This window comes from Schistocerca cancellata, chromosome 11 (assembly GCF_023864275.1).
Source record: "Schistocerca cancellata isolate TAMUIC-IGC-003103 chromosome 11, iqSchCanc2.1, whole genome shotgun sequence".
Taxonomy (NCBI): domain Eukaryota; kingdom Metazoa; phylum Arthropoda; class Insecta; order Orthoptera; family Acrididae; genus Schistocerca; species Schistocerca cancellata.
Genome location: NC_064636.1, coordinates 11,103,522 through 11,124,341, shown reverse-complemented (window position 1 = coordinate 11,124,341; position 20,820 = coordinate 11,103,522). Strand labels below are relative to the sequence as shown.

Here is a 20,820-nt window from a genome sequence, read left to right as displayed (position 1 = left end):
GCCCGGACTGTGCCGAAAACGTTTCCCGAGAATACTTCTGAAACATTGTACAGGAGAACCGTTTTCACTCAGAGCGTACTTGTGGTTGTTAACTGTTCTGGTTGCGGACACAAATACTGTTGTTTTCCAGATACCTCAAAAATGGTTCAAATGGCTCTCAGCACTATGAGACTCAACTGCTGTGGTCATAAGTCCCGTAGAACTTAGAACTACTTAAACCTAACTAACCTAAGGACATCACACACATCCATGCCCGAGGCAGGATTCGAACCTGCGACCGTAGCGGTCGTGCGGTTCCAGACTGTAGCGCCTAGAACCGCTCGGCCACTCCGGCCGGCCCAGATACCTCATCCTTCAAATTTCAGATTTTCAGACTGCGTCGTTACACTGGTGGTGAACCGGAGAGAATCACCGTATTCGCCTTCAGTAGCTCTACACATTTCAGTATTTTTCTTCGTCCAGGTAATTAATTTAAACTGCCGGAAAACTGTGGCCACAAAATATGCACTTGACGCAGCAGACGTAAGTGTCTGCTGACGAGCTGCTTACTCAAAGTGCCGCTGTCATTTTGGCATAGTACCCACGATCGTTATACTTCCTCATAGCTTCCAATCAATGTTCACTCCCCTCTCTCTCAAAAGCATGCAGTTTTACAGTCGGCTCGATGCAGTCCATTGGTTTGCAAAGCGCAGTGTGGTTGGACATGGTTAAATGGTTTCTGAGATTCTCGACAGTAGGAGCTGCAACAGGCACGAAACGCGGCTCCCTAATGCCACCCTTGCGATTCATTTCAAACTGAACAGGCGTGAAATGAAGTATATCAATAAAAATATAGAGAACTGGCCATTAAAACCCTTACACCGAGAAGAAATGCAGATGATGAACGGGTGTTCATTGGACAAATATATTATACTAGAACTGACATGTGATTACATTTTCACGCAACTTGGATGCATAGATCCGGAGAAATCAGTACCCAGAACAATCACCTCTGGCCGTAATAACAGCCTCGATACGCCTGGGCATTGAGTCAAACAGAGCTCGGATGGCGTGTACAGGTACAGCTGCCCGTGCAGCTTCAACACGATACCACAGTTCACCGAGAGTAGTGACTGGCGTCTTGTGACGAGCCAGTTGCTCGGCCACCATTGACCAGACGTTTTCAATTGGTGAGAGATCTGGAAAATGTGCTGGCCAGGGCAGCAGTCGAACATTTTCTGTGTCCAGAAAGGCCCGTACACGACCTGCTACGTGCGGTCGTGCATTATCCTGCTGAAATGTAGGGTTTCGCAGGGGTCGAATGGAGGGTAGAGCAACGGGTGGTAACAAATCTCAAATGTAACGTCCACTGTTCAAAGCGCCGTCAGTGCGAACAAGAGGTGACCGAGACGTGTAACCGATGGCACCCCATACCATCACGCCGGGTGATACGCCAGTATCGCGATGACGAATACACGCTTCCAATGTGCGTTCACCGCGATGTCGCCAAACACGGATGCGACTATCGTGATGCTGTAAACAGACCCTAGATTCGTCCGAAAAAATGACGTTTTGCCATTCGTGCACCCAGGTTCGTCGTCGAGTACACCATCGCAGGCGCTCCTGTCTGTGATGCAGCGTCAACGGTAACCGCAGCCACGGTCTCCGAGCTGGCAGTCCGTGCTGCTGCAAACGTCGTCCAACTCTTCGTGCAGACGGTTGTCGTGTTGCAAACGTCCCCATCTGTTGACTCCGGGATCGAGATGTGGCTGCACGATCCGTTACAGCCATGCGGATAAGATGCCTGTCAACTCGACTGCTAGAGATACGAGGCCGTTGGGATCCAGCACGGCGTTCCGTATTACCCTCCTGAACCCACCGATTCCATATTCTGCCGACAGTCATCGGATCTCGACCAACGCGAGCAGCAATGTCGTGATACGATAAACCGCAATCCGACCTTTATCAAAGTCGGAAACGTGATGGTACGCATTTCTCCTCCTTACACGAGGCATCACAACAACGTTTCACCAGGCAACGCCGGTCAACTGCTGTGTGTGTATGAGAAATCGGTTGGAAACTTTCCTCATGTCAGCACGTTGTAGGTGTCGCCACCTGCGCCAACCTTGTGTGAATGCTGTGAAGAGTTAATGATTTGTTTATCACAGCATCTTCTTCCTGTCGGTTAAATTTCGCATCTGTAGGACGTCATGTTCGTGGTGTATCAATTTTAATGGCCAGTAGTGTATATATTAAAATGTAATATGAAGTGGAATTTATGGGTGTTAGATAAATGTATTACGGGCAAATCAAACTTAAAGGGACAGGAGAATGAAGCGGAGAGAAGAGGAAGGGAGGGTAGGGAAAAAAAGCACCGCGTTTGAAGCCCACGGCGCTACAAGCGACAACAACGAGTGTTCAGTCAGGATGGTCCTCACAGAAGCAAACACACTTACTGGACACTGTCTCGTTTGGATCACTGAGAGAGCATTTTAAGCACAATCTCATTTTTGGAACAATAATTTTTTTTTACAATCTTATCATCATCATCATCATCATCATCATCACCACATCATCATCATCATTTAAGACTGATTATGCCTTTCAGCGTTCAGTCTGGAGCATAGCCCCCCTTATACAGTTCCTCCATGATCCCCTATTCAGTGTTAACATTGGTGCCTCTTCTGATGTTAAGCGTGTTACTTCAAAATCATTCTTAACCGAATCCAGGTACCTTCTCCTCGGTCTGCCCCGACTCCTCCTACCCTCTACTGCTGAATCCACGAGTCTCTTGGGTAACCTTGCTTCTCCCATGCGTTTAACATGACCCCACCATCTAAGCCTGTTCGCCCTGACTGCTACATCTGTAGAGTTCATTCCCAGTTTTTCTTTGATTTCCTCATTGTGGACACCCTCCTGCCATTGTTCCCATCTACTAGTACCTGCAATCATCCTAGCTACTTTCATATCCGTAACCTCAACCTTGTCGATAAGGTAACCTGAATCCACCCAGCTTTCGCTCCCATACAGCAAAGTTGGTCGAAAGATTGAACGGTGCACAGATAACTTAGTCTCGGTACTGACTTCCTTCTCGCAGAAGAGAGTAGATCGTAGCTGAGCGCTCACTGCATTAGCTTTGCTACACCTCGCTTCCAGTTCTTTCACTATGTTGCCATCCTGTGAGAGTATGCATCCTAAGTACTTGAAACCGTCCACCTGTTCTAACTTTGTTCCTCCTATTTGGCACTCAATCCGTTTATATTTCTTTCTCACTGACATTACTTTCGTTTTGGAGATGCTAATCTTCATACCATAGTCCTTACATTTCTGATCTACCTCTGAAATATTACTTTGCAAACTTTCATTCGAACCTGCCATCACAACTAAGTCATCCGCATATGCGAGACTGCTTATTTTGTGTTCACATATCTTAATCTCGCCCAGCCAGTCTATTGTTTTCAACGTATGATCCATAAATAATATGAATAACAGTGGAGACAGGTTGCAGCCTTGTCTTACCCCTGAAACTACTCTGAGGCACGAAGTCAATTTACGGTCAAATCTAACTGCTGCCTGACTATCCATCTTTATAGATATATCTTTATAGATATATTTATAGAGACTGTGTTCTCAACATAGCACTTGTAACCCGTTTTCCGAGACGTAAATTCGAAAACGAGACAACGCTGTGCATGACCGTTACGTCAGCAGCAGCCAGTGACGTCACACGTGTCACTTTACTCAAATGCTCCTTTTTTAAAAAAATAATTATTAAATTCACGCGGAAAAATGCATTTTATGAGCACAAAATGACATAATTAACCATTTAGAAGGGTTTTTAACACTCTGACAGTCAAGACAGACGGAGGACAATACGGTATCCCGAATGAGAGATTTTCACTCTGCAGCGGAGTGTGCGCCGATACGAAACTTCGTGGCAGATTAAAACTACCTTCCAAACTTTACAGAAGCTCTCCTGCGAAGCTTGCAGAACTAGCACTCCTGAAAGAAAGGATATTGCGGAGACATGGCTTAGCCACAGCCTGGGGGATGTTTCCAGAATGAGATTTTCACTTTACAGCGGAGCGTGCGCTGATATGAAACTTCCTGGCAGATTAAAACTGTGTGCCGGACCGAGACTCGAACTCGGGACGTTTGCCTTTCGCGGGCGAGTGCTCTACCATCTGAGCTACCCAAGCACGAATCACGCCCTGTACTCGCCAGTACCTCGTCTCCTACTACGGCCACTTTAGTGTCCACAGGCTGGGACGGGCAACCCTGGGAAGTGACAGAAACCCGTGCTGCGGTGTTGGCTACACGCGAGCCGCGCTGCGGAATGCCGCCCCTGGTGACGTCACGCGCCTACTGCCCCTGCTAATATCGCCCGCTCGCCGAGTAGCACACACACACACACACACACACACACACACACACACACAACTCTGGCGCCCCCTCCACTCACCCAGATGAAGCTCCGACCCCCACAAGTCCACCGGCAAATATCTGCGCACAAGTCGAGCGGATGCCGACACACGTCTGCATATAAGTGCCAGTATCTGGGGGCCGTACGTCACACAGACACAAATGAGACTGTAATGAATATGATGATCAATCCTCCTACAACAAAATATTTTCACATTCGGAAGAGATAGTTGGTGACTGAAATTTCGTAAATAGATCTCGCCGCGACGAAAAACGTCTTTGCTTTAATGACTTCCACCCCAACTCGCGTATCATATCTGCCACACTCTCTCCCCTATTACGTGATAATACAAAACGAGCTGCCCTTTTTAGCACCCTTTCGACGTCCTCCGTCAATCCCACCTGGTAAGGATCCCACACCGCGCAGCAATATTCTAACAGACGACGAACGAGTGTAGTGTAAGCTGTCTCTTTAGTGGACTTGTTGCATCTTCCAAGTGTCCTGCCAATGAAACGCAACCTTTGGCTCGCCTTCCCCACAATATTATCTATGTGGTCTTTCCGACTGAAGTTGTTCGTAATTTTTACACCCAGGTACTTAGTTGAATTGACAGCCTCGAGAATTGTACTATTTATCGAGTAATCGAATTCCAACGGATTTCTTTTGGAACTCGTGTGGATCACTTCACACTTTTCGTTATTTAGCGTCAACTGCCACCTGCCACACCGTACAGCAATCTTTTCTAAATCGCTTTGCAACTGATACTGGTCTTCGGATGACCTTACTAGACGGTAAATTACAGCATCATCTGCGAACAACCTAAGAGAACTGCTCACATTGTCACCCAGGTCATTTATATAGATCAGGAACAGCAGAGGTCCCAGGACGCTTCCCTGGGGAACACCTGATATCACTTCAGTTTTACTCGATGATTTGCCGTATATTACTACGAACTGCGACCTTCCTGGCAGGAAATGACGAATCCAGTCGCACAACTGAGACGATACCCCGTAGGGCCGCAGCTCGATTAGAAGTCGCTTGGGAGGAACGGTGTCAAAAGCTTTCCGGAAATCCAGAAATACGGAATCAACTTGAGATCCCCTGTCGATAGCGACCATTACTTCGTGCTAATAAAGAGCTAGCTGCGTTGCACAAGAACGATGTCCTCTGAAACCATGCCGATTACGTATCAATAGATCGTTCCCTTCGAGGTGATTCATAATGTTTGAATACAGTATATACTCCAAAACCCTACTGCAGACGGACGTCAACGATATAGGTCTGTAGTTGGACGGATTACTCCTACTGCCCTTCTTGAACACTGGTGCGAGCTGCGCAATTTTGACAGACGCCTCGCCCAACCACTCCGTGCCTTTGCTCACTGCCAGGTCGCCGTAGACATTTTGGAAGCGCCTACGATTGTCTGCGATGCGCCGGTTTTCCATCAGAAGAAACTCGATGGCAGCTCTCTGCTTCAAAGACTGCTCGTTTTAGAGTCGACGCTTGGCGGACACTTCTTTCTTGTTTTCGTCCACGCTGCCAAATCTGAAAATTGCCTACCCAAAAATGTTAGGAACAACAGTCTCGGTAGATGTGTTGCAAGGTGTGGGAAACATTTTCTATTTGTTTCTGGTAGAGGGATCCTGAATGAAACTCGTTCCTTTATCCTTGTCTGTCATCGTAAAAAGTTTACATCATCGTGGCGGAATGACCCCGTGTACAGAGACAATTACACGGGCTGGCGTCCGTAACTGCGACGCTCTGTAGCGTCATTGGATCAGACTTGGGGAACACGGGTTCGTCTGTAAAACTTTATCTGCAAAGTCGCTTCTGCAACCTCTGAGAGTGTGTAACGTGTATTGTTTAACAGCGGATGTGTGCACGGTGTAATGAAGACATTTTCCATACGAGAATTGACAGCGTATGCCAATTTTGGAAATGGCCTGACGGACGGTTTTTTGCCGTTTCCAGTCACTTTTTCGGAGTGTAAATCCAGACACGAATCCATTGTGTAGTTTTGTACACATTATTTGTTTATTGCAGTTGTCAAATATGTGTGTGATGACAAAAGTAGAGGATAAGAGGTTGTAAGATTCTGACGAATAAGACTCGGGACTGCTGAAGCCTGCTGAGATGGAAGAGGCTGCATGGTTTGGCAGCGCTACAGACAGAGTAGTGAGTAGGAAGTAGTGAGTAGTGAGTAGGGAGTAGGGAGTAGTGAGTAGGGAGTAGTGAGTAGGGAGTAGTGAGTAGGGAGTAGTGGGTACGGAGTAGTGGGTACGGAGTAGTGGGTACGGAGTAGTGGGTACGGAGTAGTGGGTACGGAGTAGTGGGTACGGAGTAGTGGGTACGGAGTAGTGGGTACGGAGTAGTGGGTACGGAGTAGTGGGTACGGAGTAGTGGGTACGGAGTAGTGGGTACGGAGTAGTGGGTACGGAGTAGTGGGTACGGAGTAGTGGGTAGGGAGTAGAGAGTAGAGAGTAGAGAGTAGGGAGTAGAGAGTAGGGAGTAGAGAGTAGGGAGTAGAGAGTAGGGAGTAGAGAGTAGGGAGTAGAGAGTAGGGAGTAGAGAGTAGAGAGTAGACTACTCACCCCAGTGAGAGAGTGGAGCTCGCCCAGCCAGGCGTTGAGCAGCTTCTCGGGGTCGTCCTCGGCGTCGGACTCCATCTCGTTCTCGCTGGTCGAGTTGTAGGAGGAGTCGTGCTGCTGCTGCTGCTGGTGGTAGCCCTCCATGGCCGCCGATCTGCAACACACACACACACTCAGCCTCACACAAACTGCTAGCTGCCAGCTGGAGCAGGGGGTCTCGTTATGTCGCGGTCAGCCCCCACACAAACCCTGCAGAGAGAGAGATGATGATGTTTGGTTTGTGGGGCGCTCAACTGCGTGGTTATCAGCGCCCGTACAATTACCCAACCTTTGCTCAGTCCAATTTCGCCACTTTCCTGGATAATGATGAAATGATGAGGACAACACAAACACCCAGTCATCTCGAGGCAGGTGAAAATCCCTGACCCCGCCGGGAATCGAACCCGGGACCCCGTGCTCGGGAAGCGAGAACGCTACCGCGAGACCACGAGCGGCGAACTGCAGAGAGAGAGAGATTTCGTTTACACACTGGTCGGAGGAGAGAGTGAAGCACCGACACCACACGGTTCTATGTCGGCGCAGCGTCGCAGACACCACCGGCGGCGAGTGTACACCTAACCTGAGTGCCCTGCCCGACACAAACTCGTTCCCTTACACGGTGTCACTACTGCCAGGGCTCTCCAATATTGGCAAGGACCCCGGCATTGCACGTAATGGGACGTCCTTGTACCGTTTGTGATCTTACAGATCTTATAATTAAATCTTTCCCTCAGACATTTAAGTCTCTTTTTATTATCTACAATAACCATCGAATCGCACGAAATGAATTAAAATTTGTGCTGCAGCTGGGACTCCAATTTATTTTTCCCTTACCCAGGTTGGAGTTTGTGTTGGAGAGAGCACTCAGCTTAGGTAGTTCGTGCAGCAATCTTCACCACCGTACTTGCATAGCAAGCAAAAACATCGAGGTTCGAGTCCCGGGCGCAGCACAAATTTTAATTCATTCCGTCCGCTTCCGTGATTATCGTAGATAATAAAGACACTTAAAAGTCTCAGGGAAACATTTCATTACGCTACAAACCGGTTACTGCGAGGGTAGCTGCGAGCCAGACGCCCCGTAGCGTGCATTCCGACGACCCCGGAGCACTGCCGTTTGCGACTCGAGTGGTGTCGAGCGAGAGCTGACTGGAGGTCAGGGTGTACGCCCGTTGCGTTTCCCGACGGAAGCTGGTTCTGCCTGGGGCCAGCGGTCGCCGTGTGCCGGTCAGCAGGAGGCCAGCCGAGGGCCTGCGTGCTGGACACACCTCACACCTCACACCTCACACCGACGCCTGCAGTCGCGGCCCGGGTTGCCACTTCGTAGGACAGCAGAAGCGCCCCCCGTGGTCATGCCACGCACGCCGGCTGCAAACCCCCATGTCGGTCTGCTGATTCCGCCTGTATTGCCACTCACGAACAGCATTGCATGGAGTGTTTTCCAACAGGATAACGCTCGCCCGTACACACCGGTGTTTCAACACTACACGCTCTACAGAGCCTGCTCGATCACCAGACGTGTCCCCAGTGGAGCAGACGTGGTACATCGTGGGACGACGGCTCGAGCGTCATCCACCGACACCACCAACCGTCCCTGTATTGACCGACCGAATGCAAGAGGCACGGAACTGCACCGAACGGCCCTTTACAACACAGTGCACGCACGTTTGCCCGCTCGCGTTCGACGTTCTGGCCGTTACATCTGTTACTGGTGTGCGGGCTGCACTCGGCCCCGCTGAGGCAGAACCGAGGAGCCACTCGACTGAGCCGATCTCGGCAACTGACAGCCGTGTGCTGACCCTCGGTTCTGGCGCTGCAGTCCGGAACCGCGGGACAGCATACGGTCGCAGGTTCGAATCCTGCCGCGGGCATGGGTGTGTGTGATGTCCTTAGGTTAGTTCGGTTTAAGTAGTTCTCAGTTCTAGGGGACTTATGACCTAAGATGTTGAGTCCCATAGTGGTCAGAGCCATTTGAACCATTTTGTGCTGACCCCGCGACCCTCCGTATCCGCATCCGGTGACGCCTGCGTACCCAGGCCGACACGGCGGCCGGTCGGTCCCGTCGGGCCTGTTCGGGAGGACTTTGTTTATTCTGTTTCAGATTGTGAGCGGCTAATCTCGCGCTCACATTAACCTGTGACCTTCCACTGTCGATCACTTACATATGAAGGCCTTGTATCAATAGTGGCGCAAGTCCGTTTTTGTTCACTTTGAGACAGAGAGTCCTGAAGCTAAATGAGCGCTGAACAATCTGCAGCCGAGATACCAGAAGTATTCGAGCATACGGCTTCTTGCTAGATATGAACCTCTCTTTCTGTTTGTTTGGATCATTAATGTCAAAACCGTTACAGGCAGAAAAGTGGAGGTAATGGACTTGTATGACTATTGGAATAAGACCTTCCGTACCAGATTGGGTTGATGGAAGAGGCAGAGAAGATCCAACGGAGAGCAGCGCGCTTCGTTACAGGATCATTTAGTAGTCGCGAAAGCGTTACGGAGATGACAGATAAACTCCAGTGGAAGACTCTGCAGGAGAGACGCTCAGTAGCTCGGTACGGGTTTTCGTTGTTTCGAGAACATACCTTCACCGAGGAGTCAAGCAGTATATTGCTCCCTCCTACGTATATCACGCGAAGAGACCGTGAGGATAAAATCAGAGAGATTAGAGCCCACACAGAGGCATACCGACAATCCTCCTTTCCACGAACAATACGAGACTGGAATAGAAGGGAGAACCGATAGAGGTACTCAAGGTACCCTCCGCCACACACCGTCAGGTGGCTTGCGGAGTATGGATGTAGATGTAGATATGTTGCGTAGACAAATGTATTCCGGAAATTTCGTTAATTATTTCTCGGTGTCGGGATTTTTTGAGTCGATGTTCTTTGCCGCATTGGTCGGTCGTGTCTCAGAAACTTGGACATATGATCGCGGCACACCACACGTGACTTCTTTCGGGCGACATTGCCAAAATGGAGATAGCAATTTTCTGCAGAGGCGACTCGCCGTACACACGTGGGCAGCCGTCCACGTGGCAGGTCACAGCCGGCGCCCGAATGCTGCGGCGGAAGCTGCGTGCCAGCCGGCGTGAATGGCGGGCGGTGCGTGAATGGCCGGACGCGCGCTGCGTCTCTGTGCGTGTGCGTGCGTGTACGCGTGAGCTGACCGGAAGGCGGCGGCGCCGGACCGCCGCGTGACGTCACAGCACAAAGGCGCCGGCTGGAGGAGGCTGGAGAGTTCCAGGCAGCCGCGCCTCCCCCGCAGAGATCGGCGGCCAGTGTCCCGGGCAGCCCTCGTTTGGTCCCGCGGCCGTTTGTACGGCTACGGGGAGATCCGACGTGGCTGCAGCGGGCGGTCGACGTGTAAACATTACACACCACCTGCGGCCCAGGCAAACTTAGCCAATCAGCTGGTGCTTTTCCGTTAAGTGTGGACCTCGGAACGCGTATAAACGCTCCATTTGGTATTGTCGCTTTGTAAATAAAACCGCCTTCTCGTGCTCTAACTTTATCTATCTAAGTTACAATATTTACGTCGATTAGAAGCACAGTGTTCAAAGAAACCGCTATATGGAGTCAGAAAAGAATAACAGTACACGACGAAAGAGAGAAAGAGACACGGTGAACGGCGTGAGGAAGTTCGGAACACAAAATTGTGCTCGTGTCGGAAATAAAGCGGCAGTGCGACCTCCGTGTGAGGAGAGAGGAAACGCACAGCAAACACTAAGTAATTACTTGTTAACATTTCCTCTCCCGTTCTGCGCAGAACCTCCTCGTCCCTTACCTTATCACTCTATCTAGTTTTCAACATTCTTCTGTAGCTATACATCTCGTATGCTTCTGCTCTCGTCTCTTCAGGTTTTCCCAGTCCTCGTTTCACTGCCTTTCAATGCTGTGCTGCGCACGCACGTCCTCAGAAATGTCTTCCACCAACTACTGCCTACAGTTGAAAGCAGCAGACCCCAGTTGGCCAGGACTGCCCTTTTCGCCGCTACTACTGTGCTTTTGACGTCGTCCGTGCTTCGTCGGTGATCTGTTATTCTGGTGCCTAGGCAGCAGAGTCGTCCGACTTTGTCACCACCCACCCCACTGTCCAGTTTCACGCTCCTCTCATTTCCGCTACTTCCCTCTTCCTTCCATTTACTCTCCAGCCGTATTCGGTACTCACTACGCCGTTCGTTCCCTGCAGTGCGTCCCTGTCGTCAGAAACTGCCATCGGCCAACATAGTATCGAAGCTAAATATATTTGTTTCTGTGTTCGCCAGCTGCTGCATTCATTCGAAGGAACAGTTTCGCAACACCCTGTGCACATCGCTCAGTGACGGCTTATCGCGTCAGCTGTTAATGTTCGTGCCTTTCGCTGCCCGCGTTTCACCATTACTGTGGCCAGTCACGAGCGCGCAGGCCGCTGTCCGTGCATTTTCACGTTTGTGGAAAGAAAACTGTCTGATTTTAACGACGCGCCCTTAGCAGAGCGACAAAAGCCTTTATGCCGCCCTGTCGGCGGCGGACGGGGGGAGGGAGCGAGGGAGGACGGGACAGAGCACGTGACGGCCGCGTGTGTGTACCCTCCCCCCATCCACCCCCCCCCCCCCCCCCCCGGCGTCTTTCCAGTCACGCAGGGCTCCGGAAATAGAAGCGTGATGGATGCAGGCAGGCAGGCAGGCAGGCAGCCTGGAGCCGCCGCGGCACGCCTGGAGAATCCTCCAGCACCACGGGCAGCTCCAGTGCTGCACTGTTGTGTGTGTTGTTGTGTCCACACACACACACACACGTACAGGGCCTGCTGTTCCGCGTAGCGCAGACAGTTCCCTTCGCCGTGTCCGCCTAATATGTTGTAATCAAGCCTAATGCCTATTAGCAACCTCCGGATGCCGGTCGGTATCTAACACTCGATGTGTACAAAAGTAACATGTTTGTCTATATATACACTCCCGGAAATTGAAATAAGAACACCGTGAATTCATTGTCCCAGGAAGGGGAAACTTTATTGACACATTCCTGGGGTCAGATACATCACATGATCACACTGACAGAACCACAGGCACATAGACACAGGCAACAGAGCATGCACAATGTCGGCACTAGTACAGTGTATATCCACCTTTCGCAGCAATGCAGGCTGCTATTCTCCCATGGAGACGATCGTAGAGATGCTCGATGTAGTCCTGTGGAACGGCTTGCCATGCCATTTCCACCTGGCGCCTCAGTTGGACCAGCGTTCGTGCTGGACGTGCAGACCGCGTGAGACGACGCTTCATCCAGTTCCAAACATGCTCAATGGGGGACAGATCCGGAGATCTTGCTGGCCAGGGTAGTTGACTTACACCTTCTAGAGCACGTTGGGTGGCACGGGATACATGCGGACGTGCATTGTCCTGTTGGAACAGCAAGTTCCCTTGCCGGTCTAGGAATGGTAGAACGATGGGTTCGATGACGGTTTGGATGTACCGTGCACTATTCAGTGTCCCCTCGACGATCACCAGTGGTGTACGGCCAGTGTAGGAGATCGCTCCCCACCCCGTGATGCCGGGTGTTGGCCCTGTGTGCCTCGGTCGTATGCAGTCCTGATTGTGGCGCTCACCTGCACGGCGCCAAACACGCATACGACCATCATTGGCACCGAGGCAGAAGCGACTCTCATCGCTGAAGACGACACGTCTCCATTCGTCCCTCCATTCACGCCTGTCGCGACACCACTGGAGGCGGGCTGCACGATGTTGGGGCGTGAGCGGAAGACGGCCTAACGGTGTGCGGGACCGTAGCCCAGCTTCATGGAGACGGTTGCGAATGGTCCTCGCCGATACCCCAGGAGCAACAGTGTCCCTAATTTGCTGGGAAGTGGCGGTGCGGTCTCCTACGGCACTGCGTAGGATCTTACGGTCTTGGCGTGCATCCGTGCGTCGCTGCGGTCCGGTCCCAGGTCGACGGGCACGTGCACCTTCCGCCGACCACTGGCGACAACATCGATGTACTGTGGAGACCTCACGCCCCACGTGTTGAGCAATTCGGCGGTACGTCCACCCGGCCTCCCGCATGCCCACTATACGCCTTCGCTCAAAGTCCGTCAACTGCACATACGGTTCACGTCCACGCTGTCGCGGCATGCTACCAGTGTTAAAGACTGCGATGGAGCTCCGTATGCCACGGCAAACTGGCTGACACTGACGGCGGCGGTGCACAAATGCTGCGCAGCTAGCGCCATTCGACGGCCAACACCGCGGTTCCTGGTGTGTCCGCTGTGCCGTGCGTGTGATCATTGCTTGTACAGCCCTCTCGCAGTGTCCGGAGCAAGTATGGTGGGTCTGACACACCGGTGTCAATGTGTTCTTTTTTCCATTTCCAGGAGTGTATTTCCATGTCGGCGAGATACACTGTGCAGTGACATTAGGGTGACCACGTGTGAAAAGCGCGATCGACCAGCTTTTGGAGCGCGCACCACCGCCACATCGCGCAGGTAGGAAGGCGGTGAGGTGGTGGGAGGAAGCAGCGAGGGGTGCAGAGCCGCGACCTGCTCCACTGCTTTCGAATCCCGCCACTTCCGTGGCCAGGGTCTTTCTTTTTTTCGGGGGGGGGGGGGGGGTGTTTAAGGGCGCTCAACTACTGATGTCATTAGCGCCCAGTCACAATTGTTAGAGCACATAGAATCTAGTAAAACTCAAGGGGGGGGGGGGGGCGGGGACACCAGAAAGTTCTTACAAAGACGCAGATAAAATAAGTGAAAGAGTTAGATGTCATTGGACAAGCCAGTCAACGTAATGAAACGAAGAACACGAGCAGCTGCTCGAGCGTCATCAGCTAAAATATCCTGTAAAGTAGATGGCAGACACAGGACAACACGAGATTGACTAAAACGGGGACACGACAATAAAACATGGCGCACTGTTAATGCCTGACCACAAGGGCACTGCGGCGCTGGGTCACCGGAGAGCAGGTAGCGGTGGCTAAACCGGCAATGCCCAATCCGCAACCTGGTCAGGAGGACCTCCTCTCGCCGAGATGGTCGGGAGGAGGTTGTCCGAGCAGTCGGGAGCGGTTTGACTGCCGGGAGCTTGTTTCCTTGGAGGGATGACCAAGCGTCCCACCACAACGACACAAGCCTCTTACAAACAACCCCACTAACGTCAGATGACGGGACACAATGGGAGGCTGGCCGAGGCAGGAGGCCTGCAGCATCTGCAGCCTCATTCCCAGGCACTCCTACATGTCCGGGAACCCACAGGAAGCTGACAGGAGAGCCACCATCAGCGAAAGAATGGAGGGACTGCTGAATCCGTTGAACCAAGGGATGGACCGGATAGGGAGCTCCGAGGCTCTGAAGAGCACTGAGTGAGTCAGAGCAGAGTACATACGATGAATGGCGGTGGCGGCGGGCATACTGAACGGCCTGATGGAGAGCAAAAAGCTCGGCCGTAAAGCTGGAACACTGGTCGAGGAGCCGGTATTTAAAGGTGACGGCCCCGACATGTGACCAGGGTCCCTCCTCTGTGTCTTTCCGCCGTTGTGCCGATGGTTTCGGTACTCAACAGGGCCGAACGGTCTAGTACTCGAATTTGAGTCCCATCTTTATTCAGTATGCGTTTCGGCAGCGATACCGTTCGGGTCTACAGAACCGAAGTGGTGGTGTCGGTTGGCGTCGCGCAAGCCGATCGAAAGCGAGCAGCCGCAGCGCCGCCAACACAAGGCGGCTGCCAGGCGACGCGGGCAAGCTGTTCTCCCGAGTACCGAAAAGATGGCGCGTCTGACCGTATTCTGCAGATTGTCGTAAATGCCGCATTATGTCGTCTTATTCACACTCACATCGTGTTTTGCATTTTACGTTTCGAAAAATGAGTCAGGAATAGTGTGTAGTACCACATTGTACTAATACAGCTATGAAAACAGCCGAAAAATTGATTCTGAGAGTTTCAAAGAATAAGAAGATAAACAGAATGTGGTTATAACTCGCTCCTAGAGATCCAAATGATTAAGTAGCCAACTTGGCTATGTGATGCGTCAGCGATTTGGGTTTTAAAAAGAAAACTGAAAAAACCGCATTTTGAACAGCTCCTGCATTTCGTCGAAGTTTATAACACGCATCTCATGAATGAAAATGTTTCGTATATGGTGCTACAATGTACAAATATTATGGCGGACATGTTTCATCTCTGTATACTGTGGTTGAGGATTCCACCGCATATAAATACTTGTGACAAGCAAGATTATCAAGATGACTGCTGCTAGTTACATTCCCAGTAATTTAAATTGTGCCCTTAGATTCCTGTCCAACCGCATACTCGGAAATCGCTACATCTTCGGAAAAAATGGTGAATTATTTGTGACAAGAAGAAAATATAAAGGTCACTGTCGGTTGTTTCACTCACAGCAACTTCATATTTCGTATTTTAGACACACAGAAATCACGAAATCATTACTGAGGAAGTGCGCTCTTACATGCAAGTAATAACGAATATTGCAGAAAAATCTTAACTTACGCGAATAACCATGTATCAGAACGTATTCGATATGTGAAGAGGAAAAAAAAAAAGAAAAAATTTAATTTGCAGACATCCGTGCGCGTACCCGTGTCCTTACACATCTCATTCCCGCGCGCTAACCACTTGCCTACGCCAAACAACAGCCACCCCGCGCTGAATTCTTGTACTATTGCGGAGTAACGTAGGCTGATTTCGTTGTCAAACGGTGCTGCGTAAGTCATAGATGCGTGATAGTTTAGAAGATTTGCAATATCAGGCTTCACATAATTGCTTTCCATTGTTAGTTGAAAGTTGTAAACACGTTTCGATAATTACTAACTAACCCACTTGTATGAAGAAGTAGTAGTACACAAAGGAACGTCAGTTCACACGCATGTAATATACGTAAGCAGAACCGATGTCTTAATATTTAATGATGTTTAAACTCTTATTTGCATTAAAATAAGACGTATTTTGAGAGAATATTGACCGAAAACCTTTTTTTTATTTAATCATTCACAGTAACAACATAACCATTTTCTAACAAAGGAAAATGTGTCTTATGAATTCACTTTCCAACCGGATGCGTCCTCTGGTGATTCTTTAGTAACACAATCACTAAATACAAAGCTGAAACCGCTAAATGTGTTTAAAGTAACAAAATATAGGTCTACGTAAACCACAGCTCACCAATCGACAGGACCAGACCGAAACCCAGAACCTCTCGGTACAATCGGTGGGAGGACCGTTCGGTAACAGGTCTGAGAAGCTTACTGAATAGGATATTTCGATAAGGAACCGAAATATCGTCACTACCGAGACTAACCTACTGCACCGATCGGTACGAATAGGGCCCCAGGGGGATGCGGCCAACTCGTCCTGGTGTTCTCCGCACCGCGCACGTACACCGCGAGCTGGCCGACACGGCGCGTTGTCGTGCTGGAGAGTGCCGTCCAGCTGCGGCGAAGCAAACTGCGTGCAGGGCTCGACACAGTCCCTGAGGACAGACACACACACACACACACACACTTTCGTTCACGCTTTGTGCCTTGCTGAATAGCGAGGTCACCCAGGCAATACGACGAAGACATTCCCCACCGCACAGCACAACGCTCCGGACCCTTCTGACTGTTGTGGGAAGGTAGCCACCAGCCACCACTGTTGCACGCTGCGGACGCCTGCACGCAGCAACTGTCGCTGACGGCACGCCGTGGGTAACCCTTTCGACTCGTCCTCCTGTGCGGACAGTCGCTCGACAACTCGCCCCCACACACCTCCGCAGCCTTCGCCTTCGCCCGCGCCTGCCATCTGAGTACGGCCCGTGGTCCACCACGGCTGTCTCGCTGCCGGTTACGGATGGCGCCACTCCGGTTCGCAAACAGTTTACAAAGTTAGCCGCCGCGGAGCTGCTTCCACCCTTCGGCAGAAAGCTGGCAGCCGTGCCCTTAGGGACGTCAGGCAGACCGCTCCCTTTCCGCATTACTGCTACTACTGCACTGTTTTCCGCCCCCCCCCCTCCCCCCTCCACTGCTAGTGCTGCCGCCTTCCATGTTGCGACTCGTCGTTGCGCCGTGAAGTCGACCACACGCGGTGCTCACATTAATGTGACGGGTCATACACAATATCTACAAGAACCAAGAGGGAATAATAACAGTTGACGATCAAGAACGAAGTGCTCCTATTAAGAGGGGTGTAAGACAAGGCTGTAGCCTTTCGCCCCTACTCTTCAATCTGTACATCGAGGAAGCAATGATGGACATAAAAGAAAGGTTCAGGAGTGGGATTAAAATACAAGGTGAAAGGATATCAATGATACGATTCGCTGATGACATTGCTATCCTGAGTGAAAGTGAAGAAGAATTAAATGATCTGCTGAACGGAATGAACAGTCTAATGAGTACACAGTATGGTTTGAGAGTAAATCGGAGAAAGACGAAGGTAATGAGAAGTAGTACAAACGAGAACAGCGAGAAACTTAACATCGGGATTGATGGTCACGAAGTCAATGAAGTTAAGGAATCCTGCTGCCTAGGCAGCAAAATAACCCATAATAGGCGGAGCAAGGACATCAAAAGCAGACTCGCTATGGCAAAAAAGGCATTTCTGGCCAAGAGAAGTCTACTGGTATCAAACGTAAGCCTTAATTTGAGGAAGACATTTCTGAGAATGTACGTCTGGAGTACAGCATTGTATGGTAGTGAAACGTGGACTGTGGGAAAACCGGAAGAGAAGAGAATCGAAGCATTTGAGAGGTGGTGCTATACACGAATGTTGAAAATTAGGTGGACTGATAAGGTAAGGAATGAGGAGGTTCTATGCAGAATCGGAGAGGAAAGGAATATGTGGAAAAGACTGATAAGGAGAAGGGACAAGATGACAGGACATCTGCCAAGACATGAGGGAATGACTTGCATGGTACTAGAGGGAGCTGTAGAGGGAAAAAACTGTACAGGAAGACAGAGATTGGAATACGCCAAGCAAATAATTTAGGACGTAGGTTGCAAGTGCTACTCTGAGATGAAGAGGTTAGCACAGGAAAGGAATTCGTGGCGGGCCGCATCAAACCAGTCAGTAGACTCATGGAAAAGAAAAAAAAAAAAAAAAAAAAAAAAAAAAAAATGCAAGCTATGAGGAATACGTGTGGACCCGGAATTGAAACCTCTGGGACTCCGTTTCTGACGTCACCCCAGTTACCGAAACTGCCTACGCTTCTTACACTGCTTACATTATTCACCGTAACTTCTTACATTCTGTTTCTTAAGTGGGCCTACGATTCATAGCAGGTGGCCGTAAAGACAATAACTCCGTGCTCTACACACTCAAACAGCAAACCTGAAGAAGATCTATATCTATAAGGATGATTCACGAACATATGCAAACATTCCAAGGAATAGAAAAGCAACTGGAATCACTCAACAGAGGAAAGTCCACTGGACCTGACGGGATACCAATTCGATTCTACACAGAGTACGCGAAAGAACTTGCCCCCCTTCTAACAGCCGTGTACCGCAAGTCTCTAGAGGAACGGAAGGTTCCAAATGATTGGAAAAGAGCACAGGTAGTCCCAGTCTTCAAGAAGGGTCGTCGAGCAGATGCGCAAAACTATAGACCTATATCTCTGACGTCGATCTGTTGTAGAATTTTAGAACATGTTTTTTGCTCGAATATCATGTCGTTTTTGGAAACTCAGAATCTACTATGTAGGAATCAACATGGATTCCGGAAACAGCGATCGTGTGAGACCCAACTCGCTTTATTTGTACATGAGACCCAGAAAATATTAGATACAGGCTCCCAGGTAGATGCTATTTTTCTTGACTTCCGGAAGGCGTTCGATACAGTTCCGCACTGTCGCCTGATAAACAAAGTAAGAGCCTACGGAATATCAGACCAGCTGTGTGGCTGGATTGAAGAGTTTTTAGCAAACAGAACGCAGCATGTTGTTATCAACGGAGAGACGTCTACAGACGTTAAAGTAACCTCTGGTGTGCCACAGGGGAGTGTTATGGGACCATTGCTTTTCACAATATATATAAATGACCTAGTAGATAGTGTCGGAAGTTCCATGCGGCTTTTCGCGGATGATGCTGTAGTATACAGAGAAGTTGCAGCATTAGAAAATTGTAGCGAAATGCAGGAAGATCTGCAGCGGATAGGCACTTGGTGCAGGGAGTGGCAACTGACCCTTAACATAGACAAATGTAATGTATTGCGAATACATAGAAAGAAGGATCCTTTATTGTATGATTATATGATAGCGGAACAAACACTGGTAGCAGTTACTTCTGTAAAATATCTGGGAGTATGCGTGCGGAACGATTTGAAGTGGAATGATCATATAAAATTAATTGTTGGTAAGGCGGGTACCAGGTTGAGATTCATTGGGAGAGTCCTTAGAAAATGTAGTCCATCAACAAAGGAGGTGGCTTACAAAACACTCGTTCGACCTATACTTGAGTATTGCTCATCAGTGTGGGATCCGTACCAGATCGGGTTGACGGAGGAGATAGAGAAGATTCAAAGAAGAGCGGCGCGTTTCGTCACAGGGTTATTTGGTAACCGTGATAGCGTTACGCAGATGTTTAACAAACTCAAGTGGCGGACTCTGCAAGAGAGGCGCTCTGCTTCGCGGTGTAGCTTGCTCGCCAGGTTTCGAGAGGGTGCGTTTCTGGATGAGGTATCGAATATATTGCTTCCCCCTACTTATACCTCCCGAGGAGATCACGAATGTAAAATTAGAGAGATTAGAGCGCGCACAGAGGCTTTCAGACAGTCGTTCTTCCCGCGAACCATACGCGACTGGAACAGGAAAGGGAGGTAATGACAGTGGCACGTAAAGTGCCCTCCGCCACACACCGTTGGGTGGCTTGCGGAGTATAAATGTAGATGTAGATGTAGATTCTAATGTGTTATTCTACAACAAAAAAGTTCATATAAATATAGGTCTCCAAAGGTTTACTTGCGGAAATACGGCTAATAAGAGATTTTTCCTGAAATTTAGTAATTTCCCTAATGTGAATCCATTGCAAAACTGTACGCGGTTAAAGTAAACCACGATTTCCATTTATTTCGTTGTTATACGTCTGGTGAATCTAATAAAACATGTCCCACACGTGTATCTGCAGTAGTTTTCCAGAACATCCAGAGAAGCAAAGATTATTATACGACTATATATTTGCTTACTTTCCATTACCCGTGTACAAACGTCGATGTCATTGTTGGCAACAGTTAGTGAGTTGTTACAGTCGTTCCCTAACCTTGAAACGAGTTAGTTTCCCGTATTGTTCAGTGACAGAACATAACGACAACAGTGTATTTAAGTGAAACCACATAGTAACTTTTGAATTTCCTCGATTATTTATGACATAGGGATGCCTTCCAAGTTTACGACAGAGGAATACGCCGATATGGCCGGTATTACACTATCAAATATCTTTGTCAAAGCTGATATGTCAAATATTTATGTCTAAGCAGTTTGATGGTGTAATAGGGCACTTTGTCAAATCTCGTCTGTCGTCAAATAAATTTGATCAAATCTAAGGCCTCGCTGCAGATTTGATCATAAAAGTCGATTGATTGTCTTCTGTTCACTGCAATGTGAATTGTTACCACGTGAAGCGCTGGCGTCGCTGCAGTGTTCTGTCATCTGTAGTGTGTTCATAAAAATGGCCGGTAAACACAATTGGTGTGTACCGTCGACTACAAAATTTATAGACGTGTATGAAGCTGATGAGGTGCTTTACAACGTGAGGCGCCCAGAATACAAAAATAGATTAAGACGATTGCAGACCTGACCCAACTATCACCTGTAGCAAGGAATCCAAGTGTTACAGTGAGCC

The 20,820-nt window shown here is 49.5% G+C and overlaps 1 protein-coding gene across 1 annotated transcript in view; it reads right to left on the bottom strand.

Annotated features, from left to right (window-relative positions):
- Positions 1–20,820, bottom strand: part of LOC126108945 (abnormal cell migration protein 10) — a 532,402-nt gene that overhangs the window by 356,105 nt on the left and 155,477 nt on the right. The window contains exon 2 of the mRNA XM_049914327.1: positions 6,994–7,144. Coding sequence (XP_049770284.1) covers positions 6,994–7,134 — 141 coding nt within the window. The 5' untranslated portion in view covers positions 7,135–7,144. The remainder of the gene's footprint in view (positions 1–6,993; positions 7,145–20,820) is intronic.